Source organism: Cornus florida, unplaced genomic scaffold (genome assembly GCF_030987335.1).
Source record: "Cornus florida cultivar Cherokee Brave unplaced genomic scaffold, ASM3098733v1 CherokeeBrave_3.0.0_Hap2_Chr11, whole genome shotgun sequence".
Classification (NCBI taxonomy): Eukaryota; Viridiplantae; Streptophyta; class Magnoliopsida; order Cornales; family Cornaceae; genus Cornus; species Cornus florida.
Genome location: NW_026775581.1, coordinates 100,994,383 through 101,022,100, shown reverse-complemented (window position 1 = coordinate 101,022,100; position 27,718 = coordinate 100,994,383). Strand labels below are relative to the sequence as shown.

Genomic DNA, 27,718 nt, shown 5'->3' with positions numbered 1-27,718 from the left:
CAACTTCTTCTTCGCACGTTATGTTATTGGCTCCGAAAAAGCCGAATGATGTCCAAACAATGAGAACCGGACAGAAGAAGAAGAATAGTAATGGTCTGAGTGCAGTGACTGTTAGGAGATGGTCAACAATGGCGAGAAGGCGAAGCATCACAACAACGACGATCTTCATCTTCCTTCTCTCTCTAGTCGCCTTCGGATCTTTTGCTCATCTCCCTTCTTTCTCCTCACATTCTTCCCACCCCAAGAAAGTAAGCCATTTTTCTCTCTCTAAAACCCTAGTCTGAGTGGGAACTCCAATTGTAGTTTATTTATTGACTTGTTTTGGTTTTCGCTCCGTTTCTTGCATTACAGAATGCTTTTTCTGGAACATTAAATTGGAATGTAATTGTATGACTAATCATTTCCTTCTGGTGGATGGGAAAATTCAGCGAAAAAAAAAAAGCATAGTTTTTCCCCCTACTTATTTGAATTGGTTGAGCTGTACGAGTCATTTCCGATAGTTTGAAAACGTAAATGGTACAAATCATTGGATTCAGAATTCAGTGTGAACTCCACTTGTTGTTTCTTAATTGAATTACTTTTTTTCTTCCATTTCGGGAAGAATTCGGATGGATATGTGTTATGTATAAGTAATCATTTCAATCAGTGGCTGGGGAAATGTGGGAAAAGAAAAATGGAAGTATACATTATCGGGCTTATCTTCTCACTATTATTTAAATAAGTTGAGTGGAATGACTCTTTTCATTTCTTTGGAAACCTCACCATATGAATCTTTGGAATCAGAGTTGAGTGTTAATTTTTTTTTTTTTTTTTGGGGTCTGTTTTCATGACAATGAATTTGGCATTTGGTGAGCATTACAAGCAAATTTCGCAATCATAATCTTGATCACATGCTTTTCCCATGCAAGCCATGATGCTGATTCATATTTCATTTCTTAAAGCTGCCTTTGATCGTGTTAATGCTAGTTGCAGTTATTATGCTTACTTTTTTCTGGGTTTGAAGCATTTTCAAGTTTTATTTATTTATTTATTATATATATATATATATGGTGTCAATGGTTCTATTTGTTGATTGTAATCAGGTGCATGCTCAAAAATTTGAGATTGCTGATGACATGTTCTGGAAAGATGGTAAACCTTTCCAAATTATTGGTGGGGACTTGCATTATTTCCGGGTTCTTCCTGAGGTATTTCTTTTCAATGGTTTTTTAGTTGCTGTTCCAGTAGGTTGGATTCTAAAATATGGTTGGTCGTGGCCACATTATAATACTTTTATTGTGTAAATAACTGCCTAGTAACCTCCTATTTAAGAATATTTTAGAACAAGACATGTTGTGAATGAAGGAAAATACATCAAGTGCAATATGACATACAAGCTAATGCATCAGTAAAAAATATGAATAAGATTTTGCTTGATATTTCTTGATGACATTCAGTTATCTAAAATTATTCCAGAAAATAGTCAGTGAAATTAAAGAGAGCCGTAGATTGTTTCTATGAGCAAGATCTTTAAGAATTATATTATGATTTGTAGGATTTCAGAAAGAAGAAGGGACTTTGTAGGACTAACTCTTTAGAAATTTCCTGTTTGTACATAGAAAATGTAAATCGATCAATGATATACAGATGGCAGTTCCCCAGGCCTGTCATGCTTCCAAGCACTATGATGAATTTACTGAATTTTGATTATTGTACTTTATATAATTTTGTTAGTGATGTTGTGATGGGATGTTTATTTTTCATGAATGTAGTACTGGGAAGATAGGCTCTTAAGGGCAAAGGCATTAGGTTTGAACACCATTCAGACTTATGTTCCATGGAATCTGCATGAACCAAATCCGGGCCAAGTGGTTTTTGAGGGTATTGCAGATATTGTATCATTCTTAAAACTCTGTCAGAAGCTGGATTTCCTGGTTATGCTTCGACCTGGGCCATATATATGTGCAGGTGAGCCAAGAGTCAATCTCTTCCTTTCGGTACATGCTTTTGTTAATTAATTGTGACCCTGATCTGGTTTTTCAAAACAGTATGCATCATCTAAATTTTGTGGTTTAACAACATGCAATTTGTCTCCTCATATGTGTTGAGAAATAAATTCTAGTAAACTTTTTTTTTTTTTTTTTTTTTTTTTTTTTTCATTGGCAAGAAACACACACACACACACCCACTTTGCTCCTTTGGGGACTCGAACCCTCACCATCCACTTTGGGAGATAGAGGAGATGCCACTAGGCCACAAGACCTTTGGTAATTCTAGTAAACTTTGTTTTGCATGATAATAGACGAAACATTGGATAGTTGTAGAACTTTGGTTAGCTTCTTCTTCTAAATACATTTTCTTGTTCTGCACATTCTTAATGGAATTAATTCTTCTAAATACAATTTCTTATTTTGCACATCCTTGAGGAAAAATGTGCTATAGATAAACTTTATATTCATAATACATATATTATATTGTATAATGTACACACTTTCCAAGTAACCTCTGAGAAGCTGGTCAGGCCTTTTGCTCTTATTTATATGATGAGTATTATCACATGATCTAAACAAGAGTTAAAACATTACATATTCACTGTTGTTAATTTGATATTCCCCACTGAGAATTGCTTCTTGTTGCAGAGTGGGATCTTGGGGGTTTCCCTGCTTGGTTACTTGCCATACAACCAGCTCTCCGGCTAAGGTCATCAGACCCTGCTTTCCTTAACTTCGTATGTTTTCCAATCTGTATATGATTCATAAGTTGGCAATATTTCGTATACAAATCATTTGTTAAAAGATTGTCAATGTACTCCTTTAGGATGCCATTGATATCATTGAATAATAATAGTTGATCTTTCTGTTGAAAGGAGAGTCTACTTTTCTGAGAGCTGGGGAGAGAGAGAAATATCCTCTATAAGAAATGACACAAAATTCAATAGAAGGAAGAGAGAATGTAGTGAACTAAAAAATTTGGAGAATAAGATGTATACTTTAATCATGATTTTCCTTCTGTTCACGTAAAAATACAACAATTGAAAGACTAAAAAATTTGGAGAATAAGATGTATACTTTAAATCATGATTTTCCTTCTGTTCACGTAAAAATACAACAATTGAAAGTTAAATCATTACTTTTTATTTGGAAAAAATGATAGAAAGGAAGTTAATTCTGTCTGTTTTCTCCTCGTAGAGATTATTCAGTTCAGTTTCTCATCTAAACCGTTGGATGTACCTCTATGTATTTTGACTGTGAATTGAAAAATGCAGTCCATGTTGTTGGGTGAGATGCAATGTTCTGTCATGGTTTGCTTAGTCCCTGACTCCCAATTTGCTTGATATTATAGTGAAACACTTCTCCAAATGCACATACTTAGTGTTTCTTCTATTAATAAAGGGTAAAGGGTGATTAATAGTTTTATAATGAACTGTCACAGGTGGAAAGATGGTGGGGAAGCCTACTTCCAAAAGTAACTCCTCTTCTTTATGGGAATGGAGGTCCTATCATCATGGTTCAGGTGGGATGATTTATTGCTCATCTTCTATGAATATATTCTTTGATACTTAAGAATCCAAGAATATGAGAAATTACATAGTGCATAAAAAATAAATTTCCAATTTGGAACATATTTACCTCATATCACTTGTTAAGTTTTAAATTTTTTATAGTTCCTTGGTTGGAGGAGCACATTCTGAGACTCATTTTATGTATTTAACCATAACAGCATTTATAGTATGGAGTAATAACTTCTTAGTATTTAGTGCAGTAGGAAGAGCTGGGATTGTCATGCATGAAAATTGTGGGTTTGAATCTTAAGATCATCCACTTTGTGCAATTAATGCCAAATATTATGTTTTTTTATGGTCTACCCCTTCCAACACCCTCAATTATGAAAATGGCTGATGGTCCTTTCTCAAGTCTTATTAAGGAGCATATTATTCTACTTTATACAATTATTTCAACCAAACTGGATAATGATAGATCTTTGAAGTTATGTATTAGTCTTCTAGTTTCTAGCACAGTTCCAGAAAATCCTTTAAACTAATCCTTGGCCAACCATGTCGAGCTGGTGTTGGAGTAGGTGCCCTTCAGTCTCCTGCACTCCACTTATTAGAATGCCTCTCAGGATCGGACTGAAGATTATTATTATTGATTTTTCCCGAACCAAGTGTTTCACTTGCATGCTTTTATGTTTTGATAAAAATTTCATAGAACAATTATTCAAATTTTTTATGAAATGATACTGTTTTCCTTTTATCCTTGAAAATTGTATGCTGAGAGCAAGCTCGAACTTCTCTCTCTATTTTTGTATGTCTGACACCCGGACTGGGTGTGTTCTTTGGATTACCAACTGGGCTAAGGCTTCTCGTCTTTCATGTATGAGTTTGTGATATTCTCAAAAACTTTACTTTTGAGGGTGAGTCGAAGAAATTGTAGATATAATTGTGTATAAAATTTTGGATAAGGTTTCTAAACACCTGGTAATGTTTGAATTTCATAAGCATCTTGTTTATATCGAAAGATGCACACCCAGAAGACTCCTAATTTAATAGAAGGCATTATCACGTGTCATAACTCATGGAATATTGACTGAAATTCATTATATCCAAATAAATATGTGAAAATGATGCAAGTGGGAAGTGCCAGTATGCAGGTAATGTTTGAACCATCTCCTTTAAAAGTTTAAGCTATCAGAGACGATGGAACTGAAATGTCTTGTTGTCGACATGTCTCTCTCACATGTAGCCAGATTCCTTTTATGAGTGGACCAAATATACACTATAACTATTAAGTAGTCGGTCAAATACATAACCATCCTGAACTCTGTTAACAACTGACTCCTCGAAAAGCTTAAGATTCTGAGGAGGTGTAACTGGACTATTTTTATCGTCATTAAAATATGTCTAATTGCTAATCTTCATCATTTACATAATTTTTGTGTAACACTTGCCTAATTCTGGTAAAATAGTGCATTACGTATACGTGGTAGTGTTTGTGTCACCTGTCTGGATGCTAGAAGGGAAAGATTAGAGACAGGCTTGCCCTTTGGCATTATTTTGCACATAGTGGTTCTGTCATACTTGAACTTATGGCCTCATTTTAAAGAATTTTTACCCTTACACCAAGCAATTACACCTTATATATTTTTTATGATTCTACTATATATATCAATCTGAAGGCACAACATTTTGACTTTATATTTTCAGTTTCTTATTCACTCGGTATGTTTTCTAATCATGTAATACTATAAGTACATTTGTTTCCTTAAATCTGCAGTCATATATATTTTTATCTTATGCTAAATTATAGGGCAAACCCAGAGCATGAGGTTCCCACCCTCGCGTGGTCTGGGGAGGGTTAAATGTTACGTTTACAGAGTTTCAAGATTGCCTTATGTATAATTTTTGACTTAAAAATGATCGTACTGATGTTTCAGTGAGAAAAATTCGTGACCTACACTGTCCTGCAGCCATGACTAGTAATAATATCATCTCATCCATCAATAAGGCTTCATAATTTAAGACCGTCACTAATAGTTAATCAAATGGATGAGCCTGTTCTCTCTCAAACAAGAGTTACATGAATAAAGAGATGATGGGCCCTCCTCCTTGTATTTCCATTTTTAGATGCTTCCTTTTCTGATGATCTTAACGTCCCTATTTCACTGAAAAAGAAATTTTCAAAGGAAGTGCCTTGAAAAGATTTTGTTATGTAAAATTTCACCACTGCTCTCTTGGTTGCATCTGCTGTACTCGTCTCCAGTCAGCTTAAGGCTTACCAAGTAAGTCCATGTAAGGCGTTCTATATAATCTCTGAGGCATCTTAGCTCTCGTTAAAGGTATAATTGCAAATTCCAGACATGTTATTTTCGGAAGTGTCATATTTTCAATGTTCAGTGCTCAAGACGTTCTGCTTAAAGGAGTTCATATTGATAAAACCTTTTTGATTGAGCATTTACATTCAAAGGTTTAAACATTTTATTATTTTATTCTTTTTATATACTGTCAATATTCAACTTTAAACATATTCCTATAAATGGGAATTATTATGTCAGATTGAAAACGAGTATGGTTCATATGGAAATGACAAAGCTTATCTTCATTATCTGGTCAAATTAGCCAGAGGACACCTTGGAGATGATATAATTTTGTAAGTGGTTTTATGTCTGTTAATCTATGATTATTATTCTGTAGAGAATTATTTTTTATTTATTTATTTTATCTGATTGCATATTTGTTTCATGGAACGACTTCAGGCATGACAAATTAGTATAAACTGTTTTCTTCTTCTTTATTTTATTCATTATTGTTGAAGGATTTATATATTTAAGTTACACCATCTCTAACAGCTTAAGCTTTTGGAGTAGATGGTTGTTAACATGGTATCAAAGCCAAATGTTTCAAGTTCAAACCTCACCGTCACCCTAATTAAGAAATTGAAAAACACGTGTTGGACCAAAAGACGGCCACACATGAGGGGGCGTGTCGAAAGATTTATATATTTAAGTTTCTTAAGCTTTTGGAGTAGATGTTTGTTAACAATTATAATCTTTGAAGTATATTTGAGTTACGACTGATGCATTGTCACTTGCATATGAGATATTCTCAGTCTCATTGTTCTTTTCCAATTGACTTAACTACCCTTTTATTATATAAATTTATGAAACCATATCCGAATCAGCAGATATGGACTTGGATATAGTTGCAAACTTATGTGATTGGCCAAACTAATTGTTTCTCTTCCCCTTTTCTTTTCTGTGGGTAGGCAGGGGGCTTGTCAGATGATATGAATTATCTACCTGCTACTTGCAAACACCAGGATTTAAAAAATAAAACTCATTGTATAGAGAAGAAAAAAATTAATCCACTCGCTTCTCTTGCTAACTTATCAAGTGCCAAGCAGGTTTTTTGACAATTATTTTCTTTTCCTTTTTCCTTTTTCCTTTTCTTCTTGTGGGTATTTGTACCACATCTCCACATGTCTTCTAGATGGAAATCTACATGGCGTTTTTCATCCCACCAACTCACTACATGGCACTCCACATAAAGAAAAGTCTCCATTCTGCAGTTGATTCATGGAATTTTTTTTCCTCCATCATATTGGAAAAACATTATAATCCTAGGTTCCAGATTCTTAGTTGAGAATTTCCTTTGTTGATTTACCTCTGATTAAGTCTTACACCTAAACCTTGTCATAAAAAGTCTTGTAACTGTCTTGGTTAATGATTTTGCCCCCATGTAGTCTGTGTTTCTTGAAGTGATTGCCAGTGGACTGTTCCTTTTCTATGAGCCTTCCCTAGGCAGCAATGAGTCCACTGTATGACTTTGTTAGACAACGAATTGCTATAAAACCTTAAGTTGTGAAGGAATGGACTTAATAATGAATATCAAGCTTTAACAGCCTCCCTTACATATAACTATAGTCCTTTGCACTGACCAAGTCTCAACAACTACTTTGAGTTCCGCTCACTGAGATATCGGTGCAAATAGAATCACACGAGACTTGTCCGAGTCCTTGGGGAATTGGCCAAGTCTTGGCGCAGTCCCAAGAGAATTGGCCAAGGATCTTCCTAGTACCTAAGGACTCAGGTGAGTCAATATTTTATGGTGTGCAAGGTTTTTCTTAAAATTTCACAACCGCAATAACCGATATTGTTTCGTTTTGACTGCTATGACTCTGCTTCGGTGGTCACATCCATGTCTTTGAATCATGTGTATAATTCTATCTTGCACATGGAGATGCAAGCAGATAGACCAAATTGAACTGAGCATACGGTTTCACAACAGAAGGGGGAGCATATGCATAGGTGGAGACTTGAAGGCCTTTCGAAATCAAAAACTTTAATACCATGTTACACTACCAATTGTCTAAAAAGTTCTAGTTGTTAGAGAATGAGTCCAACAATGAAGATGAAGCTCTAAAACCCTGTCTCAAGTGCAATCATCCCGCTTGCACTTAGTGAGGCAAACAAACCAAACCAACAAGGTGCAACATGCCGCCAAATCAGGAAACAAATATGGACACTTAGCTCTGATACCAAGTTAGATTACCAATTGCCTCCCAAATTTAGGCTGTTAGAAAATGGACCCAACATTTTAAATTATGCTGCAACGTATGTTAGAACACCAATTGGCCTGAATGTTTAAGTTCTTAGAGAAGGAGCCCAGCAATAGAGATATCAAGTTCTAGCCTCTACCACATTGCCCCTCTATTACCCCCCTATATGGGAATCTAGCAACAGTCCAAATAAGTTGAGTCTTCACGATTTAGTGCAAAGACGTGATAAAAAGATTTGCTGTTTGTTGTTCTTCCTTTGTCACCAATCAAAGCACCTAGAATAACATAGGGAGCATACACAATTTCTCTAACAGTTCTCTCAGTCTTTCTCTTGAAGTCCTATTGAAGGAACACTTATGGTGTTTATATAATATTTAGACACATTTTTCTCTATTGAACATGGTTTTTAAAAACCTTTTTGTATTTGGAAAACATAATTTATTAGAAGTTGGTAGCTAACCATCAGAGCTAGGTAGTTGAGCATTAGTGCTCAAGCCCCCACCAAGGCAAGCAAATAATCATTTGAGCATTGGTGCCTCTTTCGAGTTGAGCAGCAGTACTCACCATTGATTCTATTTCACTAAAAGCATGATCGTAGCAACTAAAAAGCTTTAGGACGCGGTCTTAGGCCCTTGGCTGGTTAAAACTTTTGGAAACACTTTAAACAAAATTCTCTCCAATTAAGCCTAAGTCCAAGCAGTCGAATTTACAAGTCCTAAGTTGTGGATGATCCATCACGATGGTCAGTTCCTTATCCTCATGCAATCACAATAATATCTTCATGATCTTCAAGCAGTCATTTATAACAACTCAATTACTCATATAAATATGCGAATTAACACGACTGCCTGGCCTAGACGGACTCGAAAAACTAACATAAAGTTGATGCTTGCAACTCTTGTTTTGGCCACAGAAGTCTCAAAAACAATAACAATCGTTGGTAGATGGACCCACTTGTCGATGGTCATGGAAATTGTCGAATAGATTGGACCACAACATTCTTGTCATGGCGATATTAGATAAATAGTTGGTAGGTTTTTCATTACAGAACTTCAATATATTTCTATCTTTTGTCAATCTGAAAACTGTGAACTATACTTGTGAACTTAGAAGAAAGTCTGCAATTTGCTTTCATTATATAGAAGACAGATGCACATGTACTCTCTCATCTCATCCTTTCTTCACAATTAACTCTATGCATGCATGAACAATACATGAAATACATATCTCTACAATATTAGGCGTGCGGATATCTTTTTTTAATATAGTTCTTTTGTCTATGGTTTATCGGAGAGGTTTTTGAGGTCATAAGATGATAGCATCTCAAATGGAGGTTCTAGAGAAATATTTTTCTTTGATCACCAGTCCTTTTGTTGACTGGATAAGGATGATTTGCAGGTATACTACAGATGGAGGTTCTAGAGAAACTCTTGAGAAAGGAACGATTCGTGGAGATACTGTCTTTTCAGGTAATTGAAGGAACATTTATCACATGCAAAATCTGAGAAAATTTGACTCAAAATTCTACCATAGTAGGTATACAAGAAGCTGTACATGAAAGTTTAATGAATTTGAAAGAAATTATATTGAGAAGTAATCTGTTTGGAACTTGCGACACAATAATTTGTGTCAAATGGTCCTGGCTATGTAATTGCTCAAGCCAATTATTTTTCTTCATTTGTGTGTGTGTGTTGGTGGGGGGTGGTTGGTGTTCCCTTTATATGTACTTCTCCTTTTCTTTTATTGCTAAATTTATATTTGATTAGCATTTTGAAAGTATCATGTCATTTCTGAAATCTAGAATGATTTGAGTTTTTGCTTTCAAAACTGATAAGCTCAATCCCAACAGTGCCTCAAACTATGTAATTAGTATTTTGGAATTGTTTCACTTACTAAGGGGAAAAAAAGAAGAAGACAAAAAAAAAAGTCAAGGCAACGCATATATATATATATATATATATATATATTTGATAAGCAAGCAATTTTATTAATAAAGGAAACTAGCCATTAGATGGTGTTCAAAGAAATGACGTTAGAAACTAGAGGAGAAAAATACCCAGGCCCAGACCAAGAGAGAAACAGAGAGCCCCAAAAGGATCCAAGTACAGATGAAATGCATATATAAGAAACTAATACTTCTAAACCAAAAAACTACCGGGGGGTGGGGGGTTGTAGGTGTTCCCTTTATATGTACTTCTCCTTTTCTTTTATTGCTAAATTTATATTTGATTAGTATTTTGAAAGTATCATCTCATTTCTGAAATCTAGAATGATTTGGGATTTTGCTTTCAAAACTGATAAGCTCAATCCCAACAGTGCCTTGAACTATTTAATTAGTATTTTGGAATTGTTTCACTTACTATAGGGAAAAAAAGTAGAAGTAGAAAAAAAGTCAAGGCAACGCATATATATATATATATATATATATATATATATATATATATATTTGATAAGCAAGCAATTTTATTAATAAAGGAAACTAGCCATTAGATGGTGTTCAAAGAAATGACGTTAGAAACTAGAGGAGAAAAAAACCCAAGCCCAGACCAAAAGAGAAACAGAGAGCCCCAAAAGGATCCAAGTACAGATGAAATGCATATATAAGAAACCAATATTTCTAAACAAAAATACAACCAGTTAGTCAGTGCTTATGCTCATGTAAGGACTTTGATTCATAACTGCAATAATGATCAGAACAAATTTGCATAACCAGAAGTGCACTCCAATAGCAGTAGCAAGAATACAGAGAAGCAGATCACTTAGACTATACAAAAGTTTCCAAGACCCATGGAAATACAACAATCACAGCACCCTAAAGCAGATCACTCAAATTCTTATATTTTCCAAAGCTAGAAAAATGCTTTCAATCAATAAACTAACCAAACAGGCATCAATTGGAAGAAAAATAAAGTGATTATTGTTGTATTCATTGATATGAACTTATGACTGGGATTTACTGCTTTACTGATCTATGCTTTAGCTGGCAGAAGGTCAATATATATTCTATGCTTAACTGCTGCTTGTATATGGTGCCTAGATGTTTGTTGAAGTTTCATTGCCTTGTAAGATGATCTCACTCTCTTTTTTTTTTTTTTTTTGAATTGTAGACTTTATTTATCTGCACTGGAATTAACGAGAATATTGTACACATTCCGAGGTGCAGAGAGAGAGAGAGAGAGCATCAGTAATAGATCCATTTAAGAGTCTGCCTAAATCAGCATGACTGGAGGATTCCACGACATATGATTTATATATATGTAATATCTTTCTTTAAATGTTAAAAAATTAATGTGCATTACATGAAGGAGAAGAGTATCAAGTGGTCTATCTGATGCTTATATATTGTTGATGGGAGCATAGAATACAAATTTTATATCTCAACATGAGCTTAATTGATGGGCATGTTGTTTAATTCTGTCTTTATAAGGGCCTGCTGTTGTTGAGCCAAAGTAAGATGGCGTGTATCAACCATTGAAAAGATTAGCTATTATTCCAAGTTGTCTGTCTCCATGGTTACTAGTGGGGGCAATGTGTAGTAGTGTAAATGATTATCTAGGTGGTGAGAGTAGAACAGTTTCCATCATTAATAGTAGGTTTGCTTATGCTCATTGATGCGGTAAAAAAGATCCTTATATTTCAATTGTTGGGAAAAGTATTAAAAACCTTAAGCTTTTATATGCCAAGTATATTAGTGAACCTTTTTACCTAGGAAGTGTGAGGGAAGTTGTAGGATGTTACAAAGATTTAGCATCAGATTAATTTATACAATATTTTATGGTTGCATAGCATGTTTTGCTAGTTGAATTAACAATTTCTGACCTTGATTCTTAATTTGTAGCTGTTGACTTCTCAACTGGTGATGATCCGTGGCCTATCTTTAAGTTGCAAAAGGAGTTTAATGCCCCGGGGAAATCACCACCTCTTTCTGCGTCAGTGACTCATTTTGTTTTTTTAATTTTATCTGTTATCTGTGTGGTTTGATGATGCTCATAATATTTGTTATTTCAGGGAATTCTATACTGGTTGGCTTACACACTGGGGAGAGGATATTGCAAAGACAGATGCTGATTTTACAGCAGCTGCCCTTGAAAAGATATTGTCTCGGAATGGTTCTGCTGTGCTTTATGTATGTTCTAAATTTCAACATTTTTCCTGCTTGCAAGTGGTCACTAAGATGCAAATGGTATGAATTTTTATGCCTCTCTTTTTCTAGATGGCACATGGTGGAACTAACTTTGGATTTTATAATGGTGCAAATACTGGTGCAAATGAGTCTGATTACAAGCCTGACCTTACTTCCTATGATTATGTGAGGATGATCTAGACATGTTTCTCATAACTTATTTACAAAATTCATCTTACCTATCCAGTTCCCATATCAATCTTTCACCGTTTTATACTAGGATGCACCTATCAAGGAATCTGGTGATGTGGATAATGCAAAGTTCAAAGGTGTGCCTTTAATTATTTGATCTTTTGTGATACTTTTTTTTTTCGTCTTTTTCTTTCATGTTAAATTTGAATTGATAATATGTTTTTCAATTCTCTTTTTCTTCATCTGGTATGATAAATGATTTTATAGATGGATGCTAGTCCACTTTTCTAAATTGAAGTACACATGTAATTCTATGGCGCTGCTCCTGCTGCTGCTTAAGTTTCAAGAAATGTGTCGAATAAGGGCTTCAAATTTAGAAAATAATTTTTTTCTTTCTATCAGCATTTTAATTACCTGGTGCATGATCTTCTAGCATGCTCTAAATGTAGAATGGATCAGTGTATTCTACTTATTGCACTTGAATTTGGGTGTGTCTATAAGACTGTTATGCAGGACCTGTTGATTGAGGATTGTGAGATTTGGTTTCCTGGACAAAAAGTCCTTTTTATCTATAATGAAAGGTTTGATTCAATTAAAAATATCTCCGGAGATTCTATCTACTCCTTTTCAAAGTCAGTGACTGGTAAATTGAAACAAAATGGGGAGACTCGTTATGGTGACGTTGTGTGAGCAATATAATATTATTTACTGTGCTAGGAGTTGGTTTTGGGGGAAGACCCAAAAGGGTTGGAAAGACCAGAAAAGTTGGCAGTCTGACTTCTTAGCAGTTTATGAGGCTTCAGTGGTTTAGTGGCTTTGCTTAGTTGGGAAGCAAGATAGTTTGCAAAGGTCTATAATGGCATTGGAATATTGTTTTGATATGAAGGGTGGCAAAATGAGGATTTTGTATCGCCTTCTTGCTGTTGTCTGTGGAGAACATTTTTTATATGAGTGACAATTTTGAGTGGGTTAGTATGTATAGATAAGTTCCAAACCCTGGTCCAATATCAACTACTCATGCATTACAGAACTTAGCTAGCTGGCAAGGTTATTGTACATTTGATATAGCTACAAATATATGGTTTAATTCATCGCTGCTTTATGCAATATTATCTAACATATTGCCTATGATTTCATGAGGATTTGGTAGTTTATTGATTTCTTAAATTTTATATTGCAAGTTAAGATTGTAATTCACTAAAACGATCTACTAATGAATATGGTACTGGTTTCAGCATTGCGGAAGGTTATAAATCAATATAATGCGGCATCTCTTTCTTCAGTTCCATCCAATAATGAAAAGACAGGATATGGACTCATCCAGTTACAAAAAACTTCATTTTTATTCGATACATTTTACATCAAAGATCAAATTGACGTGGTTGAATCTGAAAACCCAATTTCAATGGAGTCTGCAGGCCAGGTATATAAATCATGGTCTTGTTTCTTGTAAAAGTTCATCGTTACGGCTGCTTTAAATAGTCAAAATGACTGAACAACTCATTCAGTCGCACTTGAATATCTCATTCCAGATGTTTGGATTTCTATTATATGTATCTGAATACACTGCAAAATACAATGGAAGCATTCTGTTTATACCGAAGGTACTCCCTTTCCTTTATATATATGTATTATATTTTAACTAATTCATTTGGTATCATTTGTGTGGCACCTTTTAATTTTGGGGTTGCAAATGCTTTGGACTTGAGTTTTTGTTCTGTAATAGGTGGGGCCCACAAGCATTGTAGTTCTTTTATTTGTCTAGAGATACTTTTATTTTATTTTATTTTTTTTTTTGGGGATGAGAGTACGATAAATTTGTATCTTAACTGGGCTTTAACCTTGGAGTTCCCCCTTTGGGGTGGCGGATATGCTACTCAAGTTAAGAGCTGGTGGTAAGGAGGATAAAAGACTTCAAGGAGTGTGTAAGCATTTACTGGTGTTGCCTGCCTGTACCCCCCTAATAACGTTGGTTGCTTTTCTGCTATGCATGAGAATGAGGGTTAGTGTCTGAGGGCAGCCACTTTTTGGAAAGTCGTGTTAAAGGTTAGATCTGTAAGCAGTACACTCCTCCCATTACCCTATGCATGTCCGACTCTCAAGTTTCCCTCATTTTCTCTTATGTGTCTTGTGGATGTAACGTGGAATCAAAGCCCACTAAACCCCCCAACCCTAGTATTTGTTTTTCCCTGGTAATTTCCCAACCCTAGTTTGCATCCTCACTTTCCTCACTTCTTCTTCCTATTTTTTTTTTCCTTATCTTTCCCTTTCTTCTTATCCTATAAAGCCAGAGAAGTGAATCTGGTTCTGGTAGGTCAGAGCAGCAAACAGAAGATCATCAGCACATGCTACAGATGTTTCCTGTACAGTCACATGTTTTGATTTATGGTCTGTATCCAGTTGAAGTGAACGTTGAAAGCCATAGATACATCTGGCCCCTGTCTTGGACAAAAAGTTCTATTTTCTACAAGCTCGAATGCTTAAGCCTAATGATATAAAAGATGCATGTGGCACTGTAAGATTAAAAAGAAAGTGCCACTGTGGTGGGCAACTGGAATTTTTTTTTTATAATAATTATTATTATTTTTTATTTTTATTTTTTCCCAGTTTGGATTTCTTAGTTTCAGTTTTCTACTTCATGTATCTAGTACCATCTGTTATGGCATGCATTTGTATCTTATGTTACATGCTGCACGTGTCTAGAAGTTCGATTTGTCTAACTCTCATACCTTACTAAGTAAGAAAACTTGGACACATCATTTAAAAGAAAAGCAGTATTTTCATGCAATAAACGAGAATGAGAGGAGAAGCATAACAACCTGGCAAATTGGAATGTCTGAGAATCACAAGGGACCATAACTGGACCCATGTTGTGCCATGTTGACATGGGTAAGATTGCAAATTGATCTGGATAATGAGACTTTCCATTTTGTGATCTTATGCTGATGTTCTGCTTTGTTGACATGCTTTAATTTCATTACCCACATCCTATTTGTCTTCATGTTTTCCATTTTCCATTCAATGGTAATGCTTTTATTCTGCGTGCTTATTTGATATTTCAAATAGTTCGCATTAAAGTCTCTCTATCTAATTGGTGTCATTTAATCTATATCTCAAAATTTTAAAAGTTTGTCTCTAAATACTACAAATTGCAGGTGCATGATAGGGCACAAGTATTTATTTCATGCCCTTCTGAAGAGTATGATAGAAGACCAAGATATGTTGGCACAGTTGAGAGATGGTCCAACAGACCACTCAGACTTCCCTACACTAAATGTGTTTCGGACATTAGCTTATATATTTTGGTACATTGCTCTCTCTTTTCCCTTTCTGACAAAATGACCTAGGGTTTTGGGTTACTCATTCTGTGTAGTTAGTTCCTTATCATGTATAAAAGGTAGAGAGCAATAAATCCTGGAAGAACAACCGATAACTGAAGTAGCACCTTCCTTAAAAATTCGTACTGAAATGTGATGTGACCTCAGCATTCCTTTCTGTGTTTTTTACATCTTAAACATCATTTATCTTATTCTTTTCTTTTTCCAAATCTTTTAACATATTCTGCTGATATCTTTTTTATTTAATGGTATTAAGCAATGGATTTTTTCTTTATTGTTAATCTCTTTTTCCTTTCTAACGAAATGCCTTGTGGTTTCTGGTTACTCATTCTGTTTAAATCTATATCAAGTATGAAAGATGGTAAGCTCAAAAGTCCCCGAAGGACAACTAATAATTGAAGCAGCTTCTTGTTTAAAAATTTGTAGTTGAATGTGATAAGACCTGAAGTTTCCTTATGTTGTTTTTACTATTTGAACATCATTTAACATAATCTGCACATGCCTATTTTGCTCAGTGTCACTTGTTTTTTCCTTATTAATTTCTTTTGAGGGGAATAAGCATTGGGATTTGTAAGGGAGCTTGGTTCAAGTTGGTATATAATATACTATTTTCAGTTTTCTTTTGGCTGGGGGGCAATGAAGGTTTATTGACTTGCGGATTTATGGTCCTTTGGAAGGAGGGAATAGTGGGAGGAAGGGAAATGGGGAAGGGAGGAGGGGAGGGAAGGATGAACTCTCCATGGTTTGATGGGAGGGGAAGGAATATAGGAGGAAAGGAAGAGAGTTTCTCTGGGACCACGATATTTCTTCCTCCAAAAAGTGTAAATAAAGGACAGAAAAGACTTCTCATTTTTATGAATTTTTTGACCTTTAGAAGAATCTTATTTTAAAAAGGGTAGGTTATAATGGAAAAATCAAATAATTCCCCTTCTCTTTCTCCTTGCTTTCTTACTCAACCAAACAAAAGATACAAAGGTCCCTTTCCCTTGTGAAACCCCTTCCATCTCTTGTACCTTTCTTTCTATATTCCTCCCTCATAATCAAATTTTGTTTCATTACATATATGGAAACACTTTTTAAGAATCCAAAATTATTTTGCTTCACATATGGCTCTGATATTACACTGGGTAACTGAAACTGCAAAAAGAACGACATGGACGTTTTTGAAAGCACTGATTTGGATATAGTTAAAGGTCTTAGGAATTCAATTCTAACTTCTTAAGATGAAATGTTCTACGAAAACAATGACTTGCATGTAACATTGGGTCCAGATTTTCATACCTACTAACATTTGGGCCTACTTCTTGTTTATTTTGGTTTTGGAGACAAGCAAGTGGACAATTGAAGTTACAAACTTTTTATCATTGGATTTGGTTGGCTGTATGATGTAGATTCTTGTTAACCAAACCTTTTTAATGATTAAGTAGGAAAAAGTTTCTTTTCTTTTCTTTTTTAGAGAATACGGTAAAAATATTTTATGCATCAGCTTAGCTTCAAAGTGGTGTGCATATTTCAGTCGAAGTACCCATGAAATTCTATGGATATTTAATTCTACCAGCATGCTAAGTATCTATTAGTATTATTGTAGTGTATAATGTTGTACTCTATAATACAGGGGATTAATACAGATTAATCCATAAAATTCTCTCAATATATGCAGATATAATTCTATAAATTTAACATACATAGCATCCAATTTTATTTCTTTAGTGCATCTAATAATTGTTCGGATCAACATAAGACAATTTGAAGGCAACTCTTATTCTTAAACACAACATAGTTTATATATATGTATGTATATTTTTCCTAGTTCTAGTTGCTATATCCAATTAGTGAGTGCAAATACTGTATAATAAGAGGTTATCTTCAATTTTTATTATTGTTAGTTCTTTTATCAGGGTTGTCAGTTTGGGTACTTTAAGGACTGAATGTAGTGTCCTTGTTTTTGATAGAATCCTTTTTTCTTCTGCTGTAGGTTGAAAACATGGGTCGAGTTAACTATGGACAATATATGTTTGACAGGAAGGTAAAGTTTCTAATTAAACAATTGCGCGCCCTCTGCATGTGTTTTTGTGTCCATATCCTCACATGCACATCCAAGTCTCATGTGTGATCTCTTAATTTCTCAGCATGTACATACTTATCATTTATATGCTCTTATTAAACAATCTTGGTGTTGCTTATTGTCAGCATTTGGTGGCCTTGATTAAAATTTTAATGCTCTTTTGGATGCCTAAGTGTATTACTGAAGGTTTTATGATTCCCATGTCTTAATTATGTTTTATTCACCGGTGTTAATTTTAATGTAAGTCAAATCGGTGTGTTTGACGGCTTGAGGCGTGCTTGTCATGTTGAACTTACTCTTAATTTTCCTGGTGCATCATGGTACTCACTTTTCTAGCCACACCTTAGTGTTTTTATATTTTATTTAACGTTTACCATTTATAATGTCATTTTTTTACAGTAAAAACTTAAAAAACAGTGAAATTTGTGACAAAGTGTAAAAAACATTAGTTGTGTGACCACCAAGTGTCTAGCCTAGTGATCTCTCTCTCTACTCTCAAATGGGAGGTTGAGGGTTCAACTTGATTAATTTCTTCCAGACATTTCAAACTCCATATTTATAGTGATAAGCACACTTTGTGCCATAACCTGTCATCTTATTAATTTATTGCTTCTTCATTTTAATGTTTAATGTTTTCCTTTTAAGATACGAACATGAGCTTCATACTTTGCTTAATAAACAAATATGCTTTTGCAAATTGATGAATGCATTTTGCAATACTTTGTGGGCTGACAGTTCTTTCCATGTCCAAGAATCTCAAGATATGGGATGAATATGGCTTCTAAAATTATACCTAGTCCATACACCCACACTGCCACACCCAAGCCCCAACCCTTTGTGCGTGGCTTTTGAGTGATTTGCCGCATGTATTCCCTCCTTTGTTTTTCATTTTTTTTCTCTATCTCCCTTTGATGATTCCGTCTCTGGTGCGTCGATTGATTTCTATTCAAACTCTGTTTCATATAATTTATGCAAAGAAAGGGCAAATAAGTAGTGATCTTCACCATCTTGATTGTTGATGTTCCAGTTGTGATTTGACAATACAAATCACAACTTGAATGGTTAGATCAATCATTTTACTTTTCTTGCACATAGACACATTAATTTCAAAAGTTCTAAAATGTGCTTTTTCAATCAATGAAAATCAACACAAACTTTACGCCCAAATTTGAAATGCCTGAATTTTAGAAGATTTTGTATTTTTGGCTTAATTTGTTCCGAATTTCAGCCTAGTTTGGAAAATTAGTCCAACATTTTGGCTGAATCAATAATAATAATACTCCCTTCGTCTCATATTAATTGTCCACCTTTCTATTTTTAGCTGTCCCAAAATAGTTGTTCCAATTGAAAAGTCAATGTACTATTTTTTGTAACATAACCAATTTAACCTTCTTGCATTGAACTTATAGAAACATCTAAAGGATAAAGCATCACATCACTATGGACCCACTATGGGTAGAATTGGTAATTCATTCACTCCCAATATGAAAGAAAAAAAAATACTAAAAAATATCATCTTAAAAAGTTAGGTTCCCAAATCAGGACAATTAAAATGGGATGGAGGGAGTAATGAATACTAGGTAGCCATCTTTTCCTAAAATTTGAATCAGAAATTTCCTGGATTTTGCCAAATATTCTGATCTCATGGCTAAATTTTGTTTTCCTGAGTTTGGTCAGTTAAGATTCCGACACCTAGTCTCCAAATTGAGCTAATATATGAGTTAGCTTGTTGAATTCTAAAACCATGTTATTATGTTTATAATAGTAGAATCTATATCTCATTTAGTCCTGAATTTAGAATATATCTCATTTAGTCCTGAATTTAGAATATAATCATGTAATTTATACATATGGTATTACCTCTATGAGGTAATTGGATGACTACATTTCCCACTTCAGGGTAGTATGCTTTTCATCCTTTCTACTTGAAGTTTGTAGAAGCTAGTGCATCCTTGGTGACAAATATTATTGATGGTCAATTATCTACTGTTTTCTTTTACAGGGTATTTTATCTTCTGTTTATTTAGATGGAAAGCTTCTACACGGGTGGAAAATGTTTTCAGTTCCTTTTCACAAGCTAAATGAGGTGCAGAAAATCAATCCGGTCATTGATGTTGCATATTCTGAGTTCACTAAAATTCATACCCGAAAAAAATTGAAAGATAGATCCGGTATGTTCTCAATTCTTAATAAAATACATTTAAGTAGCAGAAACTGTTTGAGAGGAGCATTATGTTCAGTATAGATTTATTTATTTTTTATTATTATTTATTTTTATCAATTATCTTTATTCCTGATCTACTTTTGGCTTTTCTATGGTCGAATTTTCATGTTCCTGTGACATGATGAGCTTAATTTCTCAATCAACAAGAAGATCATGAATAATGGGTAGCAAACAGTGATTAAATTCCATTGTTTTTTTTTATTTATTTATTTATTTTTTTTTTGGTGCAGGGAACTCGTCTAAAGAACCAGCTTTCTATGCTGGTCGTTTTGTTATTGACAAAATAAACCAAATTAATGACACATTCTTATCATTCCGTGGCTGGGGAAAAGGGATTGCATTTGTCAATGATTTCAATATAGGAAGATTTTGGCCGGTAAACTGTGCTGTGATATAATTTTCCCTCTAAAGATTGAGTTATTTGATATCATGTTAGTACACATCTTTATGAAACCGTTGTGTAACCTCTTTTTCTTTTTCTTTTTTTTCCCCTTAATGCAGTCATTTGGACCACAGTGCAACCTTTATGTTCCTGCCCCAGTCCTTAAGCATGGCGAAAATGTTGTGGTAGGAAACACCAAATGCTATATGCGTGTGGGTGCGCGAATGTTGTGTTATATATTAAAAGATTTTTAGTGTGCATCGGTTCTTCACATTTCAGGCCAAACTATGTAGACACACACAAATATAAATATGTTAGAATGTTTTATATATATATGTTGGGTCATTATGTAATTACATATAGTTGGTAGGGTCCTTGTGTTATTAAGTAAATCTTGTACACTTTATATAAGCCTACATAGGCTTATTAGGGTTTAGTGTGTTGAATATACAAGAAATATATATATGTCTGCTCTCTCTCTCTCACACATGATTTTGAACATGGTATCAGAGCTACACAATCATGGGTGTGAGAGTCTGTAATTAGGTTGTTCTTATATAAGATCGGAATCGCGATTGTGGTGTTGGTGTCTCTGCCGGCAGCTCCTCGTTCGTCGTCATCGGCAGCTTCTCATTCACCGTCGTCAGATCTGCAGCCTCGTTCATCGTCATCAGATCTGAAGCTTGTTCGTCGTCGCCGGCAGCTCCTCTTTGGTTGTCAGCGAGCTCGCCGACATCTGCCGTCTCGATTTGCAGAGGTGAGGTTAATCGATTCGCGTTTTTTAGCCGGAAGTTGCAGCTGTCGCTGCTTATTGATTCGGCCATTGCTTGTGATTGGGTTGCCGTCGCCTAAGCTGCATTATTCACCGGCGTTTGTGAAGGTGTGAAGAAGAAGACCCGTGTTTGGCTACACGGTTATGTTATTCCAACCCTGGGATAGTTATTCCAACCTTGGTTCACTAAACCTGGGATAGCCCAGATCCGGCTGGTTTGCCCAGATCCGGCCCGTTTTCAGGTTTGGCCGGAATACAAATTCTGCATTTTTTTTTTTTTTTTCTTCTTTGTTTTACTGGATTCAACATGACATCCAGTTCAGATTTGCTTTCTCCCACATCCAGTCTTCATTCTCCTATGACTTCAGTTAAACTCAATGGGAAGAATTACATACTGTGGGCTAAAACTGTTGCAATTTTTCTCAAAGGCAGAGGTCTTGGTACTCATCTGACTAAAGATAAACTCAAGGAAACTGATACTTCTTTTGATGCATGGGAAAAGGAAGATGCTCAGATCATCTCTGTAATGTTAAACAGTATTGAACCCCAAATCAGTTCAACTTTGCTTTATTTGGATACTGCCAAGGAGATATGGAACAAATTGCAACAATTGTATTATGGGACAGGTAATATCACTCGTGTTTATGAGCTTTGTAAGCAATACTTTAATCTTGAACAAGGTAATCACAGTACAGAAGAGTATTATTCCAAAGTTATGGGAGTCTGTGAGGAGCTGAATATGTATTAGCCCATTACTGCTGATGGTCGAAGTATGCAACAACAGCGTGAGGACTTTAATATTGTCCGTTTTCTTATTGGTTTGTCATCAGCATATGAGTCTTTTCGTGCACAGATTATGGGCAGTCCCATACTTCCATCTCTTGCTGAGATGTTTTCTCGACTTCAGCGCGCTACACTTGCAAGTGACACCTCAAATTTGAATACTAGGCAGAGTGGTGAGCGTTCAGCATTGAACATAATGCTTATCGTGGAGGTCGTGGGGGATGCTCCACACGTGGTAGTCGTGATTCACGGGGAGGACGTGGTCACGTGGCCGTGGCAGGGAATCACGAAAATGTACTCATTATGGCCTTTCTAATCATACTGTGAATTTTTGTTGGGACCTTCATGGCAAACCATCTAGTTATGCAAATCAAGTTTCCTCCTCTCCGAATGATGTTGATTCTGGATCTCACAACGTAGCTGAATCAGATACGGTCCCTGTTCTACGTGACGAGTATACTTAGTTTTTGTCTTATAAGCAAGCATCTAATTCATCTTCCACGGCTATCTTTGCCCAGTCAGGTACTGCACACACATGTCTATTGTCTTCCACTCGCAGTCCTTGGATCATAGACACTGGAGCATCCGATCATATGACTGGATGTTCTTCTCTCCTGTCTGATTTTAATTCTGTATCTCCTTCTCAAAGTGTTACTCTTGCTAATGGTTCATCCACTAAGGTTTCAAGTCTGGGGACAAATCAACTTAGTGATTCCTTGTCTCTCTCGTCTGTTTTATATGTTCCTCAGTTTCCCTTTAATTTAATGTCTATCAGTAAGCTTACTAAATCTCTTCAGTGCTCTATTACATTTTATCCTACTACTTGTGTGTTTCAGGATCTCAAGACGAAGAAGACGATTGGTATGGGGTATGAAGCTGGTGGCTTATATTTCTTTGATTTGGAACCTTATCCTGTGGCTCTTCAGTCTTCTCTGTCTCGATTCCAGTGGCACTGTCGTCTTGGTCACCTATCACTTCAAGTTTTGCAGGGTCAAGTTCCTAGTCCTAGTCATTTGAAATTCTTGTCATGTGAAGTTTGCCAACTTAGTAAGCACCATCGCATGTCTTTCAAGTCTAGGGTTAATAATCGTGTCTCTAGTCCTTTTCATTTGGTTCATTCAGATGTATGGGGTCCAATAAAGCATTCTTCAATCAATAAATTTCATTATTTTGTGACATTTGTGGATGATTATTCTCGCCTGACTTGGTTATTTCTAATGAAAGATCGTTCTGAGTTATTTTTAATTTTTCAAAAATTTCGAAAAGAAATCAAAACTCAGTTTGGATGCCCAATTTGTATTCTACGTTCTGATAATGCTAAGGAATATTCTTCAACTCCCTTTGATACATATCTTAGTGATAAAGGAATTATTCATCAAAATTCATGTGTTTATACTCCTCAACAGAATGGAGTTGCAGAACGTAAGAATCGACCCCTCTTAGAAGTAACCCGTGCTCTATTGTGTCATATGCGTATGCCTAAACGGTTTTGGGGTGATGCTGTTCTTACTGCCTGTCATCTTATTAACTGTATGCCGTCATCTGTATTAAATGGCAAATCTCCATATTCTATTTTATTTCCTGATTCTCCCTTGTTTTCTCTTCCTCCTAGAGTTTTTGGATGTGTATGTTATGTCCACAATCTTGGTCCTGGTTTTGATAAAATAGACCCACGTGCTACAAAGTGTGTATTTCTTGGATACTCTCGTTCTCATAAAGGTTATTGCTACTATAGTCCTGTTTCTCAACGGTACTTTATTAGCGCGGATGTAACCTTTTGTGAGTCCATCCCATATTTTTCAGATAGTGATTCACTTCTTAATATCACTCCTGAGTCGCCTCTTCCTGCGGTTCCTCTTCCCTCACTTTCTCTTCAACTTAGATCTCCTTCGCCTGCCCCGTTACAGGTGTACACTCGAAGACCAAAGCCATCTGTTGTCGTGCCTCCTCCATCATCTTTATAGTCTTTGGATCCAACACCATCTACTGTGTCTGATTCCTTGCCTATTGCACTTCGTAAAGGTACTCGCTCGTGTGTCACTAATCATCCTATTGCTAATTATGTCTCTAATAATTCCTTATCGCCATCATTCTCATGTTTTTCCTCTCAGTTGTCTACTACATTTGTTCTTAAGACTGTGCAGGATGCTTTGTCTAATTCGGGCCGGAGGAAAGCCATGCAAGATGAAATGGATGCTTTGCATCAGAATGACACGTGGAATCTTGTTCCATTACCTCCAGGTGCCAAACCTGTTGGTTGTCGCTGGGTATATACTGTAAAGTATCTTCCAGATGGGTTCGTTGAGCGTTTAAAAGCACATCTTATTGCCAAAGGTTATACTCAGACTTATGGTATTGACTATGATGAGACATTTGCCCCCGTTGCTAAGATTTCTTCTATTTGTGTTTGATTTCTCTTGCTGCTAATCGACATTGGCCTCTATTTCAGTTAGACGTTAAAAATGCCTTTTTGTATGGTGACTTAACAGAAGAGGTTTATATGGAGCAACCACCTGGGTTTGTTGCTCAGGGGGAGTATCTTCACACTGTTTGTCGCCTTAAAAAGGCCCTGTATGGATTGAAACAATCTCCACGTGCTTGGTTTGGAAAATTCTCTGAGGCGGCGTTAAAATTTGATCTTAATAGATGTCAGACCGACTATTCGGTATTTCACCAGCGTACTAAAGCTGGCTTCATATTTCTTGTGGTATATGTAGATGATATTGTGATCACAGGTGATGATTCTGAAGGCATTGCTAAGTTGAAGTTGTTTTTGCAATATTGATTCCACACTAAAGACTTGGGTAAACTTAGGTATTTCTTGGGTATTGAAGTTACTAGATCCAAGAAGGGTATAAGTTTATCCTAACGAAAATATGTGTTGGACTTATTAGAAGAAACAGGTATGTTAGGTGGTCATCTGGTTGATGCTCCTATGGATTCAAATGCAAAACTTGTGTCTGATGAGGGTGACCTATTTAATGACCCGGGCAGATTTCATCGCCTTGTTGGAAAATTAATTTATCTCACTATCACTCGACTTGATATTTCATATGCAGTTAGTGTTGTAAGTCAATTCATAGGAGCCCCTAGAATGCCACATTGGATTGCTGTTCTTCGGATTATCCGATATCTTAAGCAAGCTCCAAGTTTTGGGTTATTATATAAATCAAATGGTCATCTCAGGGTGGAAGGTTTTACAGATGCCGATTGGGCTGGTTCTCCTTCAGATAGGAGATCTACTACAGGCTACTGCACATTTGTAGGAGGAAATCTTGTTACATGGCAAAGTAAAAAGCAAACGGTGGTAGCTCGATCTAGTGCTGAAGCTGAGTATATGGCAATGGCCCATACCACTAGTGAGTTGACATGGATACAACATTTTCTAAAAGAACTTGGGTTGACAGTTGAAGCTCCTACTCCATTGTTCTGTGATAATCAAGCAGCAGTTCATATTGCATCAAATCATGTGTTTCATGAGAGGACCAAACATATTGAAGTTGATTGTCACTTCATTCGAGAAAAAATATTACGTGGGAGCATCTCTACTCCATTCATGAAGTCTGAAGATCAATTAGCTGATATGTTTACCAAAGCATTCGGTCATAACCGGTTAAGAACTATCTGTTCTAAGCTGGGATTATTTGATATATATTCTCCAGCTTGAGGGGGAGTGTTAGAATGTTATATATATATATATGTGTGTGTGTGTGTGTGTGTGTGTGTTGGGTCATTATGTAATTACATATAGTTGGTAGGGCCCTTGTGTTATTAAGTAAATCTTGTACACTTTATATAAGCCTACATAGGCTTATTAGGGTTTAGTGTGTTGAATATACAAGAAATATAAATATGTCTGCGCGCTCTCTCTCTCTCTCATGATTTTGAACCAAAAATAAAAAATAAAAATCCCTGAATAACAACATGGTAATTGTCCATCTTTATTTTCTTTATCGTTCATATGGACTAGGACTTATTAAGTCAGGTTCCTAAAGCAATTCTCTTTTCAGGTTTTAACTACTGAAGGACTTTTTGGAGTAATGCCTTGTGCTACCTTTTTGAGTTGTTTGGAAAAAACAATGTGGATTCTACTTCTTTCTGTGCCATTGTTTGCTTTTGGATTATACTTCTTTCTGGACCATTGTTAACCTATACATCTAACCTATTCTTCTTCTTGACATCCTGCATATTCGATTGATGCATCTACCTCGGAGCTTAGAAAATAGTGATTGTCTTCCTGGACTCCTTTCATTGGTCAATAGATAGCAGGAATTGAGAGTTGATAGATGATATCTTGGGGGTTTCTTTTCATACAGGAATTCAAAGATTTCTTGGGAGCTAGGGATCATAGCTGTTTTGTCTTTCACTGAGGTTTAGATTTTGATGCTTATTCAGGAGCTTATGGAATGCAAACACAATGAATTGGGAAGGATGCTGAGATGGCAATTCACTAATGCATGCTGGGTTTGACCGGTAGAAATGAATTGTGTTTAAACTTGTGGGATTTAGTTGGATTTTAAAGCTCATTATTTCACATTATATATAAGAAATTTAGCCATACTTAATAGGGAAAAATGTTCATCTAAAAATCAGCATATACATTAAATGAGCTGTTTTAAATGTCAATGATATGTGGCAATATAAGAAACAATAAATTTGTGTGAAAGCATTAATGAGACAGTTGAAGACTTGAAGTAGTACTAATTAGAGATGCATGAGAGAATCTATTAACATGGTTTGGTCATGTTCAGTGAAGAGAAGACCACTAACATTACCAGTGAGAAAGATGTGGTCCATACTGAGGGTAATGTTAGGGGAATAATACAAAAACTAACATGTGCTGAGATAGTAAGGAAAAGTATGAAAATATGTGGTTGATTGTGGTTATGACATGAACAAGTGGAATGGAATTCATGTAGCTGGCCGAAAATAGTTGGAGATGGCTTTATTGAGATCAGTTGAATTTATTGTTCATATAAATAAAGATATTTAATGGAAAACAAAAGAATAGTGTTATTTGGTCTTCCCCGAAAGTAGGACTCCTCCGGTTGGATACAGTAGAATATGTATTACGTGTAATTATCATGCTCCTGGATTGCTCTTTAACGTGATTCTATTATTTTCATATCATATATATTCTGTAGATTGTTACTAATGACTTCCCATTTGACGAATGATGTCTGTTTTAACTTCTTTCTGTTTATTGTTGCTTAGGTCATACTTGAGTTGGATTCTCCAAGCCATGACCTTGTGATTCGCTCAGTTGATCAGCCCAATTTCATGTGTGGTTCAAGCATTTCGAAGATCCACATGCTTTGACTGCACTCATTTATTGAAATCCTCTGAGTGATGCCTGAGGTTTGTTACATCATCATTTGAACCTCCTACACTTTCTCCCTGCATGATTGCTTCCAAGAAAAGAGTGTGTTTCAGATATTGCCTTAAGGAGAACAACTATGTGATAGAGAAAACAGAATGGAAACTTAATAAAATGACGGTGAAAAAAGAAATGGTGAGAGAGTTGGGGCAAGAGGAACAATTATGGCTTTCTCTTGGCTGGATTGCTTGAAGAAAAAGCATCAGGGGATTTTACATGGCACTGCTTACAATTTTCACATATGACTGCTTGTTTGCCATCCAACTAAGCAGGGTCCTTCCAACTTTGAAAAATATGCATGGTTGTTTGGCCATATCCTCCTGTTTGTTTTGTTTTTTCCTTCATTTTCTTCTATTTTTTTATTTTGTATTTAGTCGTGTCCTTTAAATCCTCACATTCAATCACTCCAAGTCAATAATTTTTTCTCCA

The 27,718-nt window shown here is 35.6% G+C and overlaps 1 protein-coding gene across 1 annotated transcript; it reads left to right on the top strand.

The window, feature by feature from the left end:
- Positions 1-27,718, top strand: LOC132282366 (beta-galactosidase 17). Its single transcript, XM_059784019.1, has 19 exons — positions 1-248; positions 1,083-1,187; positions 1,752-1,947; positions 2,619-2,707; positions 3,412-3,492; positions 6,031-6,125; positions 9,432-9,502; positions 11,872-11,962; positions 12,042-12,159; positions 12,247-12,342; positions 12,437-12,485; positions 13,584-13,771; positions 13,881-13,952; positions 15,504-15,653; positions 17,662-17,712; positions 19,754-19,922; positions 20,206-20,351; positions 20,477-20,542; positions 27,127-27,718. The coding sequence occupies exons 1-19, from the start codon at positions 21-23 to the stop codon at positions 27,229-27,231; spliced, it is 2,166 nt and encodes a 721-aa protein (XP_059640002.1). The 5' UTR covers positions 1-20; the 3' UTR covers positions 27,232-27,718.